Source organism: Tenrec ecaudatus, chromosome 10, assembly GCF_050624435.1.
Source record: "Tenrec ecaudatus isolate mTenEca1 chromosome 10, mTenEca1.hap1, whole genome shotgun sequence".
Taxonomy (NCBI): domain Eukaryota; kingdom Metazoa; phylum Chordata; class Mammalia; order Afrosoricida; family Tenrecidae; genus Tenrec; species Tenrec ecaudatus.
The window spans coordinates 119,280,917-119,304,069 of NC_134539.1; the positions used below are offsets into that span (position 1 = coordinate 119,280,917).

The window sequence follows — 23,153 nt, forward strand, 5'->3', positions numbered from 1 at the left end:
GCTGTGAAGGGTGCACGGTACTGCCTGTGCTTAGGAAGAAGAAGGCAAAGCTCAGAGAGGCAGAATGATTTGCCAGGGGCCATGCAGGCAGAATTGGAACCCAGCCCCATGTGCCCCTGCCTTCGGTCTCGCAGTTCGATAGCATTACGGCCTGCTGACAGGTAGGGCATTAAGTAAGTGCCGCTCTCTCTCTTTCCTCCTCTTCTTTCTTCACTCCCCTTGGGAACAAGTGCTGTATTTATCATCTGAGAGGAAGTTCCAATGAGTCCGCTAAAAGCTATCTTGAAATAGCTTTCATATATGTTTTCACTTGCTCCTGAAATCAGAATAAAAAGAAAAAAGCAAAAGTTAAACCAAGGAAAGTCCAGCACGGAGAGGAGGAGGAGGGGGAGGAAGACTCCAGCGGTGAGATGGAAGCCAGCCCAGCCCCGGGCAGCGCGGACCTGCCTAGAGAGAACCTGCTCTGGGCCTCCCCCCCGGGGCTCCAGAGCCTGCCGCCGGATGGAAGTGGGGCTGCAGGGAAAGCTCGCTCCTCCTCGCTCCTCACTTGTTCCAGTTGGAAGCGAGCCAGCAGCAGCGAATCCGACTATTCTGACGCCGAGGGAGGCATGCAGAGTAAAATGAGGTAGTCGTTTCCTGTAATACTTCCCTGTCCTGAATCATATATAAGCTTATCAGTTGACTTTAGTGATCTCCTAACAATTCTGAGACCCTGATGTGGGCTTTGTATTAACTCTGAAAATGCCTCACTACTTGAACTTTGTACATGTTTCTTTGCCTAGAATTATTTCCTTCACTTGTTTTGTTTTGTTTGGGGTTTTGTTTTGTTTTTGCCATTTTCTCTTGTTCCAAACCAAACGCACTGCCATGAAGTCCATTTCTGTGCGTCCAATCCCCTATAGGATATTCCACCGGGCCTCCTTTTTGCCTTGCTAATCTCCGCAGGTCTTCAGTCTGAGCTCGGCGGTCATCTCTGAGAGGCCTTTCATGCACCCGCCCAGCTCAACCTTGAGCGTCCTGTGTTGTAGTTATCTCAAACTGCTCCTGTCCTGTTCGTCAGGGGCAGGGGCCTTGTTAATTGTGTCGGCCAGTTCAGTACCACGTCTTGTGTGCATGTGGAGGCAACCAGCCCCTATTGGGTGAATGGGCAAGTGGATGAATGGATAGAGAGATGATCTGCTGTGTTTCATATCTAAAGCTAGTCTCAAGGTGTTGCCCTCCTCCTATCTAATGTTGGTTTTTGATTGTTGACTTCATTAACTTGTTATCTAAGTTATACTCTGATGTGTTTTGATCTTGGCTTGAAAAGTCACATATTTTAATATAAAGTTCTCCTTGGGGCTTATTCAGATGTAAATTTTCTCAACATATCCTTTGAATTTTCTGGAATAAGTAACATTTCCTGTTCGTTTGTTTTGTTTTGCATTTCATGTTCTTAAGTTTTAAATCCATTAACAACTGTCTTCCTCTCACCCTTGTGTATTACAGGTCTTACCAAGCCAAAGTCCGTCAAGGAGCCCTGGCCTGTTTTCTCTCTACTATAAAGTCCATAGAAAAAAAGGTTCTTTACGGCTACTGGTCTGCCTTTGTTCCCGATACCCCTGAACTAGGCAGCCCCCAGTCTGTGTCCTTGATGACTCTCACATTAAAAGATCCTTCTCCAAAGGTAAGAGCGTTTAAGCTTTATGGTAAAAAGCAAAAATGATCAACCTTCTTATCTAAAAACAGCTCCTAGTAATATTATTAATGCAAGCCCTTACTTGCGGAACTGACAGATAAGAGACAAGGATACGGGCTTAGGTGAGTAACAGGGACTGGTCTCTGCTGATACTATGTCTGAAGCATGTGAGACAGAGTCTCACCATCCACATTCTGGCTGAGCTTCTTCCAAGACAGGTGTATTTGTTCTTTTGGCAGTCCAGGGTACTTTCGGTCAGTGCTCTTTGGCAACACCATAATTCAAGTGCATCGATTCCCACCTTTGCCTCTTGGATATTAAGCCCTCTCTGAAACTAGCCTCGTAAAAGTTCAGGGGAGGTCTGCCCTCTCAGTCCTATTTGCAGTAACGAGCACTAGAAAATCATGCCGATGACTGACATCAAAAGAGTGACCAGCTGCCCTCTAAAGTGAATTATCTTCATTAGGTCTGTAGTGGTTCTCCCTTTTTATTTTGAAGGTTTTCTCATTTTTTAAAAAAGAAAGTAAAATTTCACAGTGTATTGGAACTCCTCATGGTCGTCTCCTTGAGGAGCTAATTACTTACCACGTAAGAAAATGTACGGGTAACCTTCGAATGCGTTTACAGGGCGAGACGCACAAGTTAGCTTCAATTGTACACTAGAATGCCGTGTGGGAGTTTCACATGATGAGCTAGGATGGAAAACTCCGCATCTTTAGTAGTTAAACCCGCAGGAACATTTCTGTTAGACTGAATCAGTATGAATAAGAACCTGAGGACATACGTGGTGGCAGTTACATGAATAGTGATGCCGTTTTAGTCGCTGAAAGGAAAACGATTGTAGCGTGTCTGAAACCCACCGGCTTACCCAAGCAGCAGTCCGAGTTCACCACCCCACAGCACCTACCTAGACTAGAGTATGTAGACACATGAGTTTGGGACACGAATACAAAGAGATTATAAGGCCATATCACATGAAACAAATCATTTTTATATCATTTTAGTCTTTCAATGGTGGCATTTGACTTAAAGTGCCATGAGTTTGCCTTATTATGAAGTGGTCCTGTCCGTCTCCTTGACTCGAATACCTTTTAAATATACTCTGCTATTTTGTTTTCGCGAGTATAAGAATGTAGTGAGAGAAAAGGATACAGAACTTACTTCTGGAAATATCCTAGATCTAGTATAAAGCCACACGAGGGTCATAGAGAAATAGAAGGGAGGGGAGAGGCATCATTCTTAGGATTAAAAAAATGGAAGAAATTATTTATGACTTAAATCAACCAGTTCAATTTAATAGCACGTGGAATGACTTCTTACCTGAGAGGCGTTTACCCACCGCCATCGAGTTGATTCCGGCTCATAGGGACCCTCCATGGCGTTTCCGAGGCTGTAAACGTACAGGGGTAGAGAGCCGCCTCTTCCTCCCACAGAGGAGGGTTTGAACCACCCACCTCTGTGGCTTGTAACCCAATACTTAGCTGTCAGTGCCACAGGGCTCCTGATGGCGTAGCTTGAAAGGGATGTACATAGTGCGGTGAGGATTGTCCACGATGAGGCTTGGAGCATGAGTCTGCACACTCTCCAGAGTTTGATCAGTTGTACACCGAGACACATGCTTACAACAGTGTGGGGTAGCCGGTGTATCAGTTAGAGGCTTTTAAAAAGAGTGTTGTATGAGGAAATTCTAAGGATCAGCTCACGCAGTTGGACTGGAGTAGCGTTTTCGATTGATACGCACTAGATTACAAGGAGTGGCACGTGTCAGACGGCCCCGTGGTCACCGCTCCAGGTTCTCCTGGTGAGAGTAGCCAGGGTTCAACATAACAAGGCGGCAGGAGGCTCCTGTCACGGGTGCTCTTTTTTACTTTTAGGCTTGTGGCCGGCTCTAGATTCAACTGGAAGTACGCTTTTCATTGGCCTACTGAGAAACTTTCCAAAGACAAATGGAAAGAGAGAATGATGATTAGACCCAGCCAAGATACCAACAGTAGACAGATTATTTTTAGGGACCTGGAGCATAAGATGTTAGACTGGACAGTTGGGATGGAGAAAACTTAGCCATTTCTTTTAGACTTGGCAGTGCGGTGGCACTTGGGGAATGTCACCTGCTTGCATGTTAGACATGTGCTTCAGAAAGCACACCTTGTACTTCCAGGCATCCCAAAGCAGATTATCAATGAAAAGATGACTAACTTAAGAAGTACTTTTTTATGATTTCCATAGTTACTACAAAGTTAGACTACGGAGAGGTTTTAGGAAGACTGGGTCCCAGGAACAATCTATAAGGCAAACCTTTCTCTTAAGAATTTTTAGCCTGCTTTTCAAATTCCATGATGATTATTTCTGTTGTGAAGAGTTAAGAAATGTGGAAACAAATGAAAACATAGATAATTAGTAAATGGAAAGGATGGGGTTTCTAACGGCTAGAAAGGTAGGAGTTTTCTCTAATATGGCCCAGCTAAGACCTTGAGGCACAATCTTAGCTTAGATGTCTCCAAATCTGAAAGCCTGACATAATGTTCAAATGCCTCCAAAAACCAACCAAACTTGGTAGCGCAAGCTCGTGAAGTGACCCCTGACGCGTGTGAAGAATGATCAGGACTTGGACAGAGTCACGGAAGACAGTTGGGTGTGCTGGACTCAATCCTCTGAAGTCTCCTTTCCCAGCAGCGACTTCTTAAAAGCTTCGCCCTCCCGGAAGCACTCTGAAACCCAGCATCCTTAAAGAAGGGAGAACAGAAGGGCTGGCCGAGCGACCTCAGCAAACATGTTTGCTACAGTTCTAAATAGCAAACCGGGGAATGTTGTTCGATTTGCTGAACAAGCCTGTGTGCCCAAGGACGGGAAAGTGGACAGCAGGCCAGCCGGCCACACGCATGTCTCTGTGACTGAAGAGTCCTTCATCCAGCGTTGAAAAGATTCAGACCATCAAAGCTCAGTCAGTACGAGGCGCTCTCTGGAGCGCTGCACCTACCACGGTTTGCTTGCACCTCGCTGACTCCTGCTGAAAGTGCGGACGGGGCCTGGCACCACTTTATTAAATATCGACGTAGGGATAAAGGAAGCCCCTTAAACCAGATCCAACGTTGAAAGTGGCGTTTTTTTTGCAGCAGCAGAGGCATATGGAAAGGGTTTAGAGGAAGTGAAATCAGGCCCCTAACAAGTAGAAAGTATAATGTGTTACAGGGCTGAACTTCTGTATAGAGGCTGGTCTCGTTGGGGAAGCATTAGCCAATACCCTGTTTCCGTTCCTGGCCTCTGAGCATTCCTTGTGGCCGCAGAGAGTCGAGGGCTCAATGTCCGCGGATCCGTGGGGGGGGGGGGGGGGTTCCCACCACGCTGCCTGATTCATTCTGTCTTCTCAGAAGGTGTTAAAGCCCTCATGCTCAAGGAAAGCAAGCCTCTAGTCTTAAGTGGTTCTCATGCTCAGAAGTCCAGCTTGTATTACTACTATCCATAGCTAAGATTTCTTCCACACGGTCAGAAAGCCTGGCAGCCATGTGATCGGAGGCACTTTGATAAGGTGGGTGTGCCAGTGGTCTGCCACCAATAACGCGCACATCACACGCTCCGGGTCGGCCTCGCCTCTGGCACTGGGTGGCCTGGTGGTGGTGCCTTTCCTTTTCCTTTGCAGGCACGTGTCTACGTGTGCCCGGAGGGATGTATGTGACAACACGGTGGCCCCTGGGCACTCCCAGACCTTTATTTTTAATACTTTGAAAATTAAAATGTACACACGGACAGAAAGAACAGGAAGTGGCTCCTGCCTTTTCACTAACAGCTGTGACTCCCCCCCCCCCCCCCAAATTGCAGACGCGTGCCTGTGCGCTGCAGGCTCTGTCCGCCATCCTGGACGGCTCCAAGCAGTTTCTGTCAGTAGCTGAAGACACCAGCGACCACAGGCGGGCCTTCACTCCTTTCTCCGTCACGATCGCGTCCAGCATCAGGGAGCTGCACCGGTGTCTTCTGTTAGCACTGGTGGCCGAGTCCTCTTCACAAACCCTCACGCAGGTCATTAAGGTAACTGTGCCAAGTTATCTTTCCTAAGTAACATGTATGTACAGCAACAGAGGGAGATTTAGGTGAAATGTGACGTTATTAGTACGCGTTCTACCTTTTATATTAAAAGGAGTTTGGGGGAAATGAAATCAGAACAGGAATCATTTGTGGTGTGTGTTATCTGTGGGTTCCTAAAGGCTTTCTCTGTTTGCATTGTGAGAGGTGTTGTCAGTGCCCCAAAGAGACTTGAGAATATAAATAACTAGCTCTTTCATTAAAGATATCCTCATTTGGAAGTCTGTACCTATTTGTCCGACATTACTTACAATCTCTGTATGTCCCAGTCCATGATTTATTCAAATGCCCCTCTATCTTCAGTATGAAGTTGTGCCATTGAAAACACAAGCCTTCCCCCTTCGCCTCCCAAAGGATGATGTTCAAATAAGTGTAAACACTTCTTTTTGACAGAAATGCTATAAAATTTGCTTTCTAGCCTGTGGCTTAATCAAGCCTGTTAACACACTGCTCTCTCACTTGTTTTTCAGTGCCTTGCCAATTTGGTATCAAATGCGCCTTATAACCGTCTGAAACTCAGCCTGCTGACCAAAGTCTGGAACCAGATAAAGCCGTACATCCGCCACAAAGGTTGGTGTGTCAGGCTTCTCCAGAGAGACAGTACCAGCAGGGTCTTGCTGTGTCTACATAGAAAGAGACTTATTTGAAGGAATCGGGTCACTCAGTTGTGGGTGTTGCCAGGTGTAGAGCAGCCGGCAGGCTGGAAACCAGTAGAAATAGTGCTACAGTTTTGAAGCAGAATTTCCCTGGATAGTTCAGATTTTGACTTTAAGGCCTTCAGCTGGTTGGGTGAGGCCCATCCACGATATCCAAGTAACCTTTACTTCAAGTCAGCAGGTTGTAGCTGCTCAGCACGTCTTTGGAATACCTCTACAGCTACATTCTCAATTAGTGTTTGGTGAAATAGCTAGATCCTAATACGAAAAATTATGCAGAGGATTTTCACATATAGTCATCTTTATAAATATTCTAATGGAGAAGTAGGAATGTGGACTGATATTTACCTACTATTTACAGTGCTAAGAAGTCCACTGAAGGGACCAGCTGTTTGTACAACTCTGTTTGACCCTGTAGCAAAGTAGGGCTTCCTGGAAGGAAATGAGATCGAGGATCCGTGGTACAGCTTCATACCTCTGTGATGCTTCAGTGCAGTGACCAGAGTGTCCCTGTAGAATTAGGACGGAGCCTAGGGCAATGGGTCCCCCTCTAATGTTTAATCATATATCCTTTACGGGGCTGTGTGACTGAATGGATAGACAAAGAGATAGCGTACTCTTTGGAAAAAGAAACGAGTACAAAACCTAACTTCTTTAACATCTCCTCTAATTCCCTGATATAATCCCAGAACTTCAAGTTCCCCACTGACTCCAGAATCTTCTTTCCTAACTTACTTCCACACATAAGAGGCTTTCAGAAAGTGTGTGGAGAAATTCCCATTATTTTTAAATTCCACTTTGACATGGACCTTTTACGCTACACAGACCTACGGAGGCTGTTCAAGAGCCCAGCCGCGACGTGAAGACTGGTGCGCTTGGCCCAGCCGTGGTTGGTCCCGTTGCTTTCATAGGTCTGGGAATAAGAAAGACCACAGGAAAATGATACGTGTAATTATGGTGTTGGTAAAGAATATGGGAAATGCCATGGACTGCCCGAAGAGCAACCACGTCAGACTTGGAAAAGTACAGCCAGAACACTCAGAAGTGAGGATAGAGGCTGGAATTCGCGTACTTTGGCGTGTTATCAGGAGAGACTGGTCCGGGAAGGACATGTGCTTCGTAAATTAGAAGGGCGGGGGCGAGAGACCCTCAGTGAAGTGGCTGGGCATGCAGCGGCAACTGGCTCAGACCTCATCAGTGTGTCTCGTACATTGGGTCGCTGTGAATTGGAGCCAATTGGACAGCGTTTACCAACCACCTTGCATGTGGTGTATTCGCTTACCTCTAAGATAGCTGTGTTTCTGTGAGCTTTAAGATCTGGCCACGGTCTGATGAGTGAAGTGTTTCCGTCAGAATGGTAGATTTTCAAGTTTGGGTGTTTTGGTGACAACATGGGCAGGGCCCTGGGACTAACCAGTGGCCCGAGGAAGCGGCGTCTGGCACCGGGTGCCTTTCTGCCTTCTTGGAGCTGTGCCCCAGCTTCCTCCTGTAAGAAAAGCTGTACCTGCTTCATCATGCGAGTCTCAAGTGAGTGGCGGCATGTAAATTAAGTCATCATTCGTTTCACTAAATTCTGAAACGAGCCCAGAAAGAGAAACCCGGCCCTGGCATCCCTCAACACATTAGCCACAGAGAAAGATTAAAACCACCCACGCCTCCTAACTGCCCACTGCGCAACTGTGTCTGTAAACTAGAGGAGCCAACCGCGTCTCACAGGTCCCTCTCAGGTCTGGCTCTGTGCTCCAGTGAGTAAAATGTCCGAATCCACGGAAAACTCAAAAGAACGATGCAGTCAAGACCCGTGAACCTCTGCCTAGATTTAATGATCGTTAGCATTTGTCCGACATGCTTTCTGTGTGTGTTGTGTGTGTGTGTGCGCGCGCACGCGCCTGTGTATGTAAGACAGTTTTTCCTTAAACCAACCACCGGAGAATCCATGAAGACATGATACTTCACCAGCTACCTCAGACATCTAAGAATAAGGACAGGCTCCTGAAAACAAAACTATGATCAACAGTGACTCGTATTGTTATTTATTAGTACTATTAGCTAATTTTGGAAAAAGATGAGACTTTCTAGTCCCATAAAGAGTTACCGTCTCAGAAACCCACAGGGGCAGTTCTGCCCTGTCCTGCTGAGTCGCTGTGAGTCGGACCTGACGTGTGATTTTGGCTTCAGTTGGTATTATCTGCAAATCCACATTCAAATTTCTCCTCATGGCCCCCAAAGCCTCTTACTGCTTTGAAAAACAGAACAAAAACAAATCCGTTCTTGTTTCATGCATTGCCTTTAGTGGTCCTGTTCGTTTCGTTTATTTTAGAGTAGTCCACCCATGCTGCCCCCCCACCCCGTGATTTTGGAAGAGTCCAAAGCACTTGTCCTTTTTTTTTTTTTTAAGATTATTTTATTGGGGGCTCTTAGAGCTCTTATAATCATACATCAGTTGTATCAAGCATATTTGTACATAACATATGTTGTCAACATCATTTTCTAAACATTTACTTTTCTATTTGAGTCCTTGCTATCAGCTCCTCTTTTTTCCCTCCTTCCCCTACCCTCCCACCCCCGTAAACCCTTCATAAATTATTTTATTATTTTCATATCTTACACTGACCCCTGTGTCCCTTCACCCACGTTTCTGTTGTTCATCCCCCTGGGGGGACGGAGTTATGTGTCAATTATTGTGGTCGGTTCCTCCTTCCTCCCTTTGTCTCCCCCCCTCTTCCCCTACCCTCCTGCTATCACTCTCCCATTTCTGTCCCTGAGGAGTTTATCTGACCTGCTTTCCATGTGTCGTGCGCGCTTTTCTGTACCCGTGTACATGCTCCCATCTAGCCCGAACTGAAGGGCAGGACTGGGGTCATGATAGTGGGGGGTGAGGAAGCCTCAAAGAACCAGAGGAATATTGTGTGTTTCATCAGTGCTATACTGTGCCCTGGTTGACTCATCCCTTCCTTGTGACCCTCCTGTGAGAGTCCAAAGCCAGTGTCTTAATGAATGTCTGTATGTCTCACACCCTGGATTTGTCTGATAGTTTCTTCCCAGTGTCGTCTTAACATATAATTCTGTCCCGTGCGTTTCCTTGAGGTCTAGAGGTTTGATGAAGTCCAGGGTAAGCAGGGTCCTGTGAGTCTTGACTGCTTACCAGAGACGGTCATTGTGATGGCATGCTGAAGGGCTGTTCCCTCTGGCAGACGTCAACGTTCGCGTGTCAAGCCTCACGCTCCTGGGAGCTATTGTGTCCACCCATGCGCCTTTACCTGAAGTGCAGCTGCTTCTACAACAGCCTTGTGCTTCGGGACTCAGTGGTAGCAACCCAGCAACTCCTCACCTAGCCGACTGGTGGAAGAAAGCCCCCTCGGGGCCCTCTCTAGAAGAAACTACAGTCAGCTCGCCAAAGGGGTCTGCCGAGCCCTGCTGGCTCATCCGCCTTTGCATTTCCATTGTTGTCCTGCCCAAGGAGGACTCCGGCTCTGGGAGTGAGGCCGGCTCAGCGGCAGGGAGTACCTATGAACCGTCCCCCATGCGCCTGGAGGCCTTACAGGTAGGAGGTTTCAGTTCCTCAGCGTTGACCATCCTTCTTTCTGAGCAATTGTGAGCAGGGAGGGCCGGAAGTAGCGTAAAGCCGAGCTCTGTGCAAGCGCTGCTAGTGGGAGCTGGGCTTTTGTTGGGGGGGAGGTGGTGCTTTGCTGTTGAGGGGCTCGTAGTGGATGTGACAGGTTCATTCCTTTGTGTCTCCGTTGCGTGTTGTTTTAGTCTCTGGTGTCATAGGTTATACAGTTCATTCTGAAAGAAATTGTGCCACTAGCCCTTTTATTACTGCAAATTAAAGTTCAGTGTTTCATTCCCTGGTTTGTATCTGTTTAGAGAAAACAAAAAATTGCTCCCTCAATGGAGGTAAACAGCCTACATAAAATAATTATTTTTTCTATGCTTAGAAATGGGCTTCATCCTGACATGAACAAGTTCTTCTGTTAATTAAACACATTCTTTAACTTTTTCAACCTTAACTTCAGCATGAAAAGTTCAATTATCTACCTCTAAGAATTGTTCTGAAGCTCAAATGAGCTTTAATTAAATTTCTTTTGAACCCATAAAGCCCCATAAAATTAAATGGTATAGTTAATTGGTTGTAATCGTGAAATAAATACTACTCTTCATTTCCTTCACAATCAGATTTTAGCCCTTGCCGAGTGTGGATGATTTCTGAAATGTGAAAACATCTTCTGGGCCATCTGAACCCTGAGTTCAGGTCTGGGGTTAATTCTCTGCCTCGGTTGGTTCTCTCGGCAGGTGCTGGCTCATTTGGCTCGAGGCTACTTCTCCGTGACTCAGGCTTACCTGATGGAGCTGGCAGAGCTTATCTGCAAGTGCATGGGGGAAGCCGACCCATCGGTGCAGCTTCACGGAGCAAAGGTAGCGTTGCAGGAAACGCAGCGTGCTTCTCCCCCGTGTTTCCCTCCCTCCACTGGATGTCCATGAGTTTAGAGGTTTCATGGAGAAGGTTGGAATACAGACACCAATTTTGTTGTTTTGCTTTTAACATGGACCGAGATAGTCTTTATTTTGAAACATGAATTTGAAGAATAAATTAAATTACCATCAGCAGCAACTTCACGTAGTCGATTTTGGCCCATCTCTTTCATGAAATAGCATGCAGTCAATAAACCGATAGCCATGAAGACTCATCATGGAAAAAGAAAAGATATTAGGAGGAAAAATACTTATGCTATATAATTATACGGTTCGTGGGCCATTTTCTCCTAAGGGTTAATGTAATTTTTCTTCTATGAGACTACTTTATGATCACGCTAAGTACAATTTCTAAATTTCATAAGAGAATTTACCAACTAGAAGAAATGTTAGGAGACTGTGGTTAATCTGAAACCCAGACGACAAAAGTAGTAATATCCTGGGGATGATCACACCCACTTGACACCGATGTCTGTGTAAAAGATGCACACACTGGTGGTTCGTCACAAAGTGTGACCATTTCTTAGAGCGGAGAGGAAAGACCACAGCCACTGTAGCAGAAAGAGTTGGTCAGTGTTCAGCCACGTCAGGGAGTGTCTGATTAAGAACCGCGCTCTGGGAAAGAGTGGAACACCGACTGAGTGCACCCACATGCTGGCACAGCAGAGGGGCACTCGCTCGTCTGCCCACAAAGTCGGAAGAGAGCTGGCCACCTGGGTATCCTACTGCGACAGATCCCTACTGGTGCCCATGTGAGCAGGACTACTCAACTGGACGTGGAAATTATTAAACAATATAATCAGTGTCACATGCAAGTACATTTTTATTGAATGATAACCATTCAATCCCATCAAAGAGAATTGTACAATCACCGCCACATCTATCCTAGAGCACCTCCACTCCCCCCATGATTAAATCTCCTTTAAAATGAGTTTCGCAATCACAATCGATTCCAGTTCACCCTCTCCCCTCCCGCCTTCATTATTTAGTCCCCAAATCCCCTTTCCTTCCCCATCCCCCATCCAGGAATTCCCTATAACGCTCTGTACCAGTTATTATCATGATACGCCCACTCCTCCCATGCTTCACCACTGGGAAACCCCACAGAAAACAGTGGAAAACAAATCGCACTAAGGTGCTAAAGATAAGCTAAAAATACAAATAATGGGTGAGAGGGAGAAGACCCCGCCCACCCCGTCAACATTCGAAAAGCCAGGAAAGGGATTTCTGTCATGGAGCAGCTAAGAGAACACATCCGGGGAATACAGACTCTCTGTAAGGAAGTCTGACATTCCTCCAGCTGCAGTTGACCCAAAGAGCTGACTTAGTGACCGAGAAACAACCGAGAGAGAGCTGGTGGCTTTGCTCCTAGGAAAATGCCTCTCGAGGTAGGATCCCTGAGGAATGAAAGACCGTGCAGAGGAGATTCTTTCCCTTGATCTAAGGTGCTGGGACGTTGTGTGTAGCCTCCATCGTTATCGTGCTTTGGTTGAAAATCTGTTTCTTTGTGCCCTCGGCAGCTTCTGGAAGAATTGGGCACGGGCTTAATACAGCAGTATAAAGCAGACTCTGCCATAGCAGCCGCTCAGAGGGTACCGGTCGTTTTGGTAAGTCAGTGTGAACTCAGCTTTTCTCAGCGCTTCCGTTGTAGCTTTGGTTTGAGGCTCGGTGATAAAGTGATGGAGACAGACAGCATGGTGTCATCCAGTGACGAGCAGTGATGGTCTGGACCAGCACAGATGCTCCTATTTGGATTTCGGCTTCTTTGCAACTCATTGTGTGATGGGATTGTGTATAACATACAACCAGCAAATCTAAACTTCTTTTACCTAAAACCAGCCTGGGGTACCTTGCCTACAGGCAGACGGGCTTGGGAGGAACCGCGTCAGCGGACTCAGAGCTGTGGGAGTCAGCCTAGGGAGCAGCGCTTCACAGTCAGGCGGCTGTGAAGATGAAGAGAAATTGTCATCTTCACTTGCAGGCCGCTTGGAAGATTGCATGAAATGTAACATGTGAGGGCTGATGCATTTTAATTCCCTTTACCGTCTCAGGATTCATCTGAAACTCCTGTGACTACTGGTCACTTCTGTTAGCTCCATAGTGTGCCCTGCCTGTGTGGAGCCCGTGTTGGGCGTCAGCTGACAGATCCGGTGCAGTGCTGCCGCCGCCAATTAAGATACCTTCTCTTGCTGTGCCTCAGTTTCCTTGTGCGAAGGAGCGGGGCTGGTGCTAACCATCGCTGGGTGGGCGGGGCTCGGATGAGTTGCTGTGGGTGATGTGTGAGGGCTTGGGACAGCGTCCGCCTAATGCAGTAAGAACTCCGGAAGCGCTAGCTGCTGCTGGGCCTGGTCCCAGGCCCGCCCCGTAGCCGCTTAGCTTCCTCGGCCCCGTTTCCAGGCATCAAACGAAGGGGTCAAGCCCTTTTCGTCACCGGTGGAAGCACTGACGAAAAGCCCCGACTGGGCGGAGAGAGTCCTCTCAGTGGGCTTGTTGTCCAGGATGTCCACCCGCTGTCTCTTGGGCTGTTCCAGGTGGTGGCGTTCTGGACTATGATGCTGGCCGGTCCTTTGCCCAGAGCGCTGCAGAATTCGGAGCACCCGACTCTGCAGGCGAGCGCCTGCGACGCCCTGTCGTCCATCCTGCCAGAGGCCTTCAGCATTCTGCCGGTAACACTGGGCACTCATCGATCGCCGGTGCTCGCGGCCTCGGCGTCGGGGGTTGAGTCTTTGCTGCTCTGAGCCGGCCTTCAGCATCACATCTGAGGAAGCGGGGCTCATTGTGTTTGCGGGTTGTCTTGCCCGGAATCTCTGTAAGCGGCACGTGGAAAAACTAACCATAAAACCGTAAAATCTTTTTCTCCTGTGCTTCAGAAGGTGGGTGGGGGAGTGGGAGTAGCACTTGACATTTTAAAGTCAGGGAGGTGTGGGAAAGGCCTCACGACTGAGCGTCAGAGACCTAAGTTCCAATCCTGCCTCTTCCACTGGGACGCGGTGATCTTGACCTCTCTGAGGTTTCACTTTATTATTTGTAACTAGGGATAATGCAAGAAGCGTGGGAGCGCGCTTTGCTGTGTACCCAGCACGTACGGCGCTCGGTCAGCTTGTTTGCGTCGTTTCTCAGAGGCATGTGCATCTGTCGGAAGAGGGCAGCTTCAATGAAGTCGATGTAGACAGTGGGCGCTTGGGTAGCAGTTGAATCTGAACTGGCCCCTACTCTTCGCCAGAGATAGCCTCAAGGTCACAGCAGTGATCTGCTGCTGAACAGCGGGGGGAGGGGGGTACAGATCTTGCAGGCGCATGCTCACCCCTCCTCTCGCCCTGCCTCCCTGCAGAATGACAGGCAGGTCCTGTGCATCACCATGCTGCTGGGCCTGAATGACAGCAAGAACCGGTTGGTGAAAGCAGCGACCTCCCGGGCCCTCGGAGTCTACGTGCTTTTCCCCTGTCTCAGGCAGGTCAGCACGCGCCCAGCGGGCTCTTCTCTGCCTCCTTTAGAGACCACGGAGCTGCTTTTCTGTGAAGGCTAGGGCACCCTGGGGTCCCGGTGGCACGGTGGGTTAGGCATTGGCCTGCTGACCACAGAGTCAGCAGTTTGAAACCACCAGTCGGTCTTCAGAGGAAAGATGGGCTTTCTGCTCCTGTAAAGAGTTCCAGTCTCGGAAACCCACGGGGGCAGGTCTGCCTTGCCCTGTAGGGTCACTGTGAGTCAGAATGGACTTGGTGGCAGTGGGTTTCGTTTAGATGGTGCTGCTGAATTGGAAATAAAATGAAATTAAGTTGCTTTGGAATCTAGTTTCCTTAATTGCTACTAGACGATGTCTGTAGCATAATTCACTTATTCTCTAGTTACACCATCTCCGGGACCCTACGTGCTGGTAAACACTGTGAGTCAGAATGGACTGGTTGGCAGTGGGTGCTTTTTCCATACTCATCTCACCCAGAAGTACATACTAAATATGATGTGTCTTAGGGATGCATTTTGCTGTTAGAATATTACTCACGAGGCAGAGATCAGTCCAAGCACAGAACTGTTAGCGATACTGGCAGGAAGCGGTTTGGCCTTGTTTCTGGTTCGTGAGAACAGGACCCCATTTGAGGCCAGTGAGTGAGGGCTGAGCAGCCCTCGAGGGGCCAGCTGGGGTCCTGATGCTAAGTAGCCTCAGGAGCCGACAACTCAGGTAAGCTTCCTGGCTAGTGAGAACGTCTGCTCTCAGGGGGGATAACTCCTCTTTGGGATACGGAAGCTTCATGCTGGGAACCCTCCCAGGCCTCATCCTATTGGCCGCCTCATTTGTATCATTTCCAGCTATAAGAAATGGGTAGCTGTGTGCTCGCCCTTGCTCTCCGTGAATCATTCCAGCAAATGATTAAAACCAGTGGAGCATTAAGAATCAGTGGGTCAGAAAGTAAGGGACTCTACTTGGCAAGATGAAGGAAGTCGATGCCCTTTTACCTTGTGAGCTGTGGGGTCGAGGAGAGACGGTGACATGGGTGGCTGGAGTGACGATGGTGCGATGGGGATGAGAGGACTGGATCCATGCCCAGATTTGGAGGGTTAGATTCAGACTGGTCCTCACCATACCCCAGGTTACAAGATATCCTTCAAACCAGAATCCAGATGCTCTCACCCAAGCCAGGGGATGTTAATGAGTGTCCAAACTGTAATCAACTGGAAGAATAGTAGGTTTGTTGAAGAAATGAGTTTCTATTTCCTATTAAAAATTTGTGGTAGTCAGTTATAGCTTTATCTGGAAATAAATATGAGAATTTTAAAGGTGCCAAGGTGAACTTCTCAAGCAACTGATATTTTGTTTTGTGTATCTTCTAGGATGTCATATTTGTTGCAGACACTGCAAATGCAATATTGATGTCCCTTCAAGACAAGTCCCTGAATGTCCGGGCCAAGGCAGCCTGGTCCCTGGGGAACCTGACAGACACGCTGATTGTCAACATGTAGGTGGTTTAGCTCATGTTCCTAGGGGGGGTGACGTCGATATCTCTGGTCCTGGATAGAAAAGAATTACCCGTGTTCCTCATGTTAGGAAGGGCAGCTTCCTGCCGTGTTTCTATCTCCTCAAGTAATGCTATCAGCAAGTTCTGCCTGAGAGGCGGTCAGACCCTAGTCAGTTATTGGTTACCGTTGAGCCAGTCCTGGCCGTGGACCCCCGGTGTGCAGAGCACAGCTGCTCTGCGGGGCTCCCAAGGCCCTGCCCTTCCAGAAGCACGTTGCCAGGCCTGGTTTTCTCGGCTGCTTCAGGACGGGTGTGATCTGCTAGTATTTCCATTTGTGGCTGAGCACACTTATCCATCGTGCACTGATACGTGAAGACGTGTATCAGGCACCCTGGCAGCGCTGTGGGGCTACTGCACACTGCAAGGTCGGAGGTTCAAACTAGCCACCAACCTCTGCGCGGGAGAGAGAGGAGACCTGCTCCCACTGCACATGTATGCTCTCGGAGATCCTACGCTCTCGGACTGAGAGGGTCATTCGGGGTCAGAATTGACTCAACGGCCGTCGGTTGGTTTCTGACTTTCTTTTTAATATAAAATGCTCTTTGTTGCTATAAGGATGTCCACGTGATAGTAAACCACTTACCAAGTGGTGGTCCTACATTTCTAAATGTAGGGTGTGCGTGTGTGTTTTAAGTAACATGTCCACGGGCTTAACCATTTTTTAAGTAATGCAGAGGGATATTCCATGTAAGCCTTTCCCTACCCTGACCCCTTAGCTCCCCTCTCTAAAGATATTCTTACCAAGTGCCCTGCATTTTGTCACTTAACTTGAACATACGCGCAAGCATGTTCCTGTTTTCTGGAACCGCCCGACTTCGTCTTGCACCACCTGTGCCTGTGCGGTGATGATTTGGCAATGTCCCTACATGGAATGTGTCCTTGGAGCTGGTGGACATCCTTGTGCACAAGCTCCCGTTTCGAGACTGCCCTTTTACATACCCTCCTCGATGTGGACGTGCTGTGTAACCAAGTCTCACCAATGACGGTCCCTGTTTTACCTGGACAGATCCGGGGCGCTGTTTTCCTGAGGTTTCTGTAGCTATCCTAAGTGAGCATGTCTTTTTTTCTTGTGTGTGTTTAAATGGATCTTTCCTCTTTACGTGCTTTGTTCGATTCGGGTGGAACAGGGAAACACCAGACCCAAGCTTCCAGGAAGAGTTCTCTGGCCTCCTGCTCTTGAAAATGCTGCGATCTGCTATAGAAGCTTCCAAGGACAAAGACAAGGTGGACGCACAGCGAAGCCCAGGGTTCCTCCCGTAGACACCGGGGTATTACACTTGTATCCCTGCATAGGGGGTGGGGGACGGGGAAAGGAGGTGCAGGTAGACTCAGGGCATAAAAGAATCCACTACACACCCGTTCAGTGTTTTCATTCGTCTCCTGTTTCATTCTAGGTCAAAAGCAATGCAGTCCGGGCCCTGGGAAATTTGCTTCACTTTCTGCAGCCGTCTCACATCGAGAAACCCAGGTTTGCCGAAATCATTGAAGAGGCCATCCAGGCCCTGATTTCTACTGTTCTGGTGGAGGCCGCCATGAAGGTCCGCTGGAATGCTTGCTACGCAATGGGAAACGTATTTAAAAACCCTGCACTCCCCTTAGGTAAGGAGGCTCCTCTCTGGGAGTGTGCCCCTGTCTACGTCATTGTGGAAGTGCTTATCACGGCCATGCTCATCGCAGTGTTGGGAACAGGGAATGTATGACTTCAGAGGGATGTGTAGTAAGTCGTGATTTGTATTTGTACGTGCACATTCACATACACAGAGATGCTTAATGTGTACTGGGATATTTTGTTGCCATTTAAAGTGATGCTTACAAAGAGTTTCTGTTATCTGAGGAAATGCTTTCCATGTTAAGCAAACTAAAGCTGGATATGAAATGTTCTATAGTGTCATCCTAATAGGTAGGTAGGAAAAAAGAGAGGAAAGTGGCCTAGTTATTAACAGAGGTTGCCTATGGGTCGGAAAATGAGCAGGACTTTTTCTGCTGAAAGTCCATAATAAAATGAGAGTTCACGACTTTTCTATAATGAACATATATTATTTAAATAATCAGACTAAAATAAAGGGTGGTGGCATGAAATCAGCTAACTGCTTTTGAGTTAAATCCAACGCATAGGGCCCCGTAGAACAGAGTAGAATTGCTCTGCACATTTTGTCTCTGAGGCGAAATCTTTAAGAAAGCAGATTGCCTGGTCGTTCCCCTGTGGAACAGCTGGTGGGTTCAAACCACTGAGCTTTCCATTAGCCGTCCAGTGCAAAGCCCACTGCCCTCCTGGGGCTCTCTGCATGGATCAAAAACCAAGCTCAGCTGCCCTGGAGCCATGCTCACTCATAGCGCCCCCTGTGGGTTTCCAAGGCTGTGCCTGTTGACGGAGTCGAAAGCCCAGTCGGTCTCCCTCTGAGATAAAGGGAGTTGACGGATAGGAAATGCCTTATGGGAAAGCAGGCCGACTGCCTGGGCTGACAGGGAGAGGAAACAGAAACCCAGATCTTCCCAAAGCTAGAAGTCTTCTCTTGGCGTGGAATGAAATATTTGCCTTGGGAAGCTCATCTTGGGGTGAGACTGGGCAAGAGCAGGGGGTATTTTGTTGCTGGCACAGCCAGGCAGCTGTGGGTTGCACACGGCTCAGAAGCAGCCACCTGAGTGGGACGACCATTCAGCCCTGCTCCCCCTTCCAAACCACCTCCTCTCAACACACCATCATCCCAGCGGGAAGAAGAAGCTTTCTCCTCAGTCACCAAAGGCCCTGATTAGGGTCACTGGCTGGTCTGGGGTCAGGTGCACTGGTCCCAGTCAGTCTCTCACCGCTGATGTTGCAGGAGTCTTGTAAGAATAAGACAGAGACTGACTGGCTTGAGCACCACGTGTCTACTCCCTGCATCCCGCCCACCACGTCTTCTAAGGCTTCGCCTGTCGTAACGACTGTGTTCCTCCCTAGGAACAGCCCTGTGGACCTCCCAGGCCTACCAGGCCCTCACGTCGGTTGTGACATCATGCAAGAACTTCAAAGTGCGCATCAAATCCGCCGCTGCTCTTTCCATCCCCGGCTTGAGAGCACAGTACGGGTCCATCGAGCAGTACGCTCAGATCTGGACCGCGCTGGTCACAGCCTTGCAGAAGAGCGAGGACACCACGGACTTTCTGGAGTTCAAGTACTGTGCCAGCCTGCGGACCCAGGTCTGCCGGGCCCTGCTTCACCTCCTGAGCTTGGCCAGTGCCTCAGACCTGCCCTGCATCCAGGACGCCCTTGCACACAGTGGGAACATGGTCCGGTCCTATATCTTACAGTTTTTAAAATCAGGAGCCGAAGGGGATGACACTGGGACGGCCCCTGGTCCCCAGGAAGGAGACAAAATGGTAAAACGGGCCCTGGAGCACATAAGCAGTATCCAGGCACTGGCGGGAGACACAGCCCAAAGTGCCATCGCGAGCTACCTGAAGGAAATCCTGACGGTTCATGCAGATGCAGCTGGGCCACAAATGCCACCCTGCGATTAACCAGTCGGTGACTGGTCCACCCGTTCTTTCTGCGCGTGCACTGTGGGACTAGGGAGGACTGCGCTCGAGCAGCCACGGTCGGGGAGCTTCAGAAAGGATGTGGGGAAATCCCACCTCTCGGGGTCCATCTCCACAGACTTTTTGAGGTCCCCTTTACTTTGGAGTGACTTCTTAGTAGCTACTTCACGTCTTCTCAAAGGGGGCTTTAGAAAGTGGCTCCACTGCGGCGGCGGTGGTCCCAGTGGTCGCAGCCCCTGACCTGTGCCACCAGGAGCTGCGGAGCCGGGCTGTGGTGGAGGGGGTTAGGTCTCGGGAGGGAAAAAAAGATGTAGGAACCATCAGTCATTTTGTCATACTGAGGTGGCTTATGGGTGACAACACTGCTGGTTTCTCAACTACCAGCAGGGTCACCCATGATAGCAGAGCTTCCAGAGCAAGGCAGACTCGGAAGAAAGGCCTGGTGATGTACTTCAGAAATTAGCCCGTGAAAACCTGGGAGCTACTCACTTGTCCTGGAGGGGGCCTCTGTTGGGGAAGCAGAGGCCCAGCGAGGGTGCAGGGACCCCGGGGAGGTGGATTGGCACTGCAGCCACAGCCATGGACTCGTACGTGCGGGTCACCAGGACGACGGGGGAAGGTGGGGTTGAGGGGGCAGCTTCTCAGGCTGTTGCACGTGAGGTCACCGAGGGCCAGGTGACCCAGCAGCAGCTGTTGCTCTAGATTATGTCTCTGGGAGTTGTTTTCTAATAAACCAGTGACTAATGGGGCCCCAGCAGTCTCCTGTGTCTGTCAGGGTGCCATGGTCAGCCACAAGCAGGGTGCCAGCTCACATTGGTGCTGAGCTGGTTGCTTCCAAGTCACGCCCGCTGTCATCGCGTCCAATCTGACCCATCACCGCCCCAGAAGACAGGAGAACTGCCCCCGTGGGGCTTCTAAGACGAAACCTTTATGGAAGCCGACTGCCACATCTTTCTCCCGAGGAGCTGCTGGTAGATAGGAATCACTGACCTTTCGGCTAGCTGCTGAACTGCCTTAACCACTGCACCACCAGGGCTCCTGACAGATCGCTATTGCCCTGAGCAACTTAGTACCAATCCCGAAAGCCCCCGCAATCCAGCAACCAAGTGAAATCTCCAGTGGGTGAGCGGATTAACAGAGCATGTGTCGACGCTGGAACAGACATTACATTAATTACTATCTAGACACATATGATGGATGGACCCCAGAGGCTTTATGCTGAGTGGGAGAAGCTAGTCTTAAAAGGCCATATAATGTATGCTCCCGTTTATATGACATTATGGAAAAGGCAGTCACCACTACAGTGATGAGACTGCATCAAGTGAACGAATACTGTAGTGTGGTAGCTGGCTGCCTTTTCTTTGCCAAGTTCTGCACCGCCTCCTAATACACTGCACTCCGTCCCCTCAATGTCTGATGTTGTTCCTATCAGTATCCCCATTTCACAGCGCTGGTAACAGAACCAGCGTAAGTGACCTCCAAGAATACAGAGCGAGGTGCCCTAGAACAGACTCTGATTCCAGTGCCGGTGAACTTAGGGACTAACGCTGAAAGTGTTTCGCATTACTTGTATTCACCTGGTGACCTGGTGGTTAAGAGTTGGGTTGTTCACAAGATGAGCAGTTCAAAACCACCAGCTGCTGTGCGGGGAAAAGACCAGCCTTTCTAGCCCCTCCTGCCAAGAGGTTAATCTTGGGGGAACCGATAGCAATGACGACTATCTCCCCACTCCAGAGGAACGGATGACAGCATTGTAGGTGGACAGATGTTTTAGAGGGTGTAAGATATGCCTATATATAACTATAAAACAAGGGTTCCTGGGGAGTAGGGGTGTGGGGGAGGGGAGCCGATATCAAAGAGTTCCAGACGAAAGAAAATGTTTTGAGAATGATGGTGGCAGCAATTGTACAATTATGCTTGGTCTAATTGAACTATAGTATATTATATGTAAGAGCTCCCAATAAAACAGAAATGAAAAGTTTCTATCTTGGAAATGCACAGGAGCAAATCTCCCTTGTCCTGCAGGGCCACGCTAATAGAATTGGCTTGATGGCAGTGAATTTGAATGCTTGCTTAGTATCAAGAGAAGGTAAAATTGGAGGGGAAAGTTTCTTTTGTTTTCCAAGTTGTTGTTTTTTTAATCATTTTATTGGGGGCTCGTACAACTCATATCACAATCCATACATCCATTGTGTCAAGCACATTTGTACATTTGTTGCCCTGATCATTTTAAAAACATTTGCTTTCTACTTAAGTCCTTGGTGTCAGCTCTTCATTTTTTTTCTGTTTTCCATTGTTAACAATGTTAAGTATGCTTTTTCAAACTCTACACACATGCCAGGAGACCTCAAATGACCCCCCAGAGAGTTCGTTCCCAACTTCCTTGTATAATTAAGCAATATATCTCCACAAGTTACCCCTAACACATTTTATAATCTTCATATTATGACTATAAAATCATTTTATGACTCCTAGAACTTCTTGTCATTTTTAAGAGCATATTGTGTCTAAAATATAAAACTCAAAAGGTTTCAGCTCACCTAGGCTCTTTTGATTCTCTTTGTAAACTTGGCTTCAATTACAAGCAGCGTCATTGTCTTGGCTACCGAAATTGCATAGGTAAATTATAGCAATGTGGCAGGATAGCCAGCAGATGGAGACAGAGCATGAGGTTCAAACAAGAATCTTCCTCCCCCGCCCCCCCCTTGGTTCCTTGGCCTATCTTCTTTTTTTTTTTTTTAATCATTTTATTGGGGGTTCATACAATTCTTATCACATTCCATCCATCCATCCATTGTGGCAAGTACATTTGTTGCCATCATCATTCTCAAAACTATTTGCTTTCTACTTGAGCCCTTGGCATCAGCTCCTCATTTTCCCCTCCCTCCCTGCTCCCCCTCCCTCATAAGCCCTTGATAATTTATACGTTATTAGTATTTTGTCATATCTTACGCTGTCCGACGTCTCCCTTCACCCACTTTTCTGTTGTCTTTAACAAGGCCTTTGAGCGGGTTCATTCTGGAGATCTTGTTAAAACAGTCTCTGCTTCTGTTTATTGAGGGTGAACATGTAAAATCTTGGTAGGGGTTTTTGGTCGGGAGTGAAGCCCTGCTTTTGATAACAGGTTCAGGAACTGCTGCCCCTGTGTATCCAGTCCCTCTCATTAACACACCTAGTTCTCAGACCTGGGCTGCACATTGAGATCACCTCAAAAAAAAATTTTTTTTAAATAAACCTCACCACCATGGAGTCGATGCTGTGTATACAGGAGCAAAAAGTCTGTTGTTTCTCCCAAGGAGCTGCTGCTGATTTCAAACCCCCTAAGCATGCGGATCCCTCTCCCATTCTGCAGGCCCTGAGCATTTCACCCCAGCAAGGTCACCCAGAGAACTTCAACAACTTCAGGCAGGAGCCATTCCTCCAGCTGGAGTGAAATGCTTGGGGCCTGGAGTGGGAGAGGCCGCCCTTGTGGTTCTAATGGCACCGGGGTGGGGGGGGCATCTCTAACGTGCAGCGAGAACAGCTCTCAGGCCTGGGTGTCCCAGAACCCCTGGGGAAACACACTCAGGCTGTTTTCCTGTGAGAATCTTGTGTACTGCGGTGATGAGTTCCAAGCAGGCATCTGTAGGGGCTTCAAGGTTTTCATGGAGTGATTGAATTCAACGATAATGAAAGTTTCCCACTGTGTTTGAGGCCTCTATGTAGACACATACATATGCATACACAAAGGGGCTTCATATC

At 48.3% G+C, this 23,153-nt stretch overlaps 1 protein-coding gene across 1 annotated transcript in view; it reads left to right on the forward strand.

The window, feature by feature from the left end:
• The window catches only part of HEATR6 (HEAT repeat containing 6), a 33,137-nt gene extending 11,917 nt beyond the window's left edge, over positions 1-21,220 (forward strand). The window contains exons 8-20 of the mRNA XM_075561422.1: positions 327-625; positions 1,489-1,666; positions 5,495-5,701; positions 6,226-6,325; positions 9,606-9,955; positions 10,705-10,827; positions 12,405-12,491; positions 13,416-13,550; positions 14,216-14,338; positions 15,712-15,836; positions 17,024-17,120; positions 17,291-17,495; positions 18,835-21,220. Of these exons, the coding sequence (XP_075417537.1) occupies positions 327-625; positions 1,489-1,666; positions 5,495-5,701; positions 6,226-6,325; positions 9,606-9,955; positions 10,705-10,827; positions 12,405-12,491; positions 13,416-13,550; positions 14,216-14,338; positions 15,712-15,836; positions 17,024-17,120; positions 17,291-17,495; positions 18,835-19,394 (2,589 nt within the window). The 3' untranslated portion in view covers positions 19,395-21,220. The remainder of the gene's footprint in view (positions 1-326; positions 626-1,488; positions 1,667-5,494; positions 5,702-6,225; positions 6,326-9,605; positions 9,956-10,704; positions 10,828-12,404; positions 12,492-13,415; positions 13,551-14,215; positions 14,339-15,711; positions 15,837-17,023; positions 17,121-17,290; positions 17,496-18,834) is intronic.
• Positions 21,221-23,153: the final 1,933 nt, after the last annotated feature.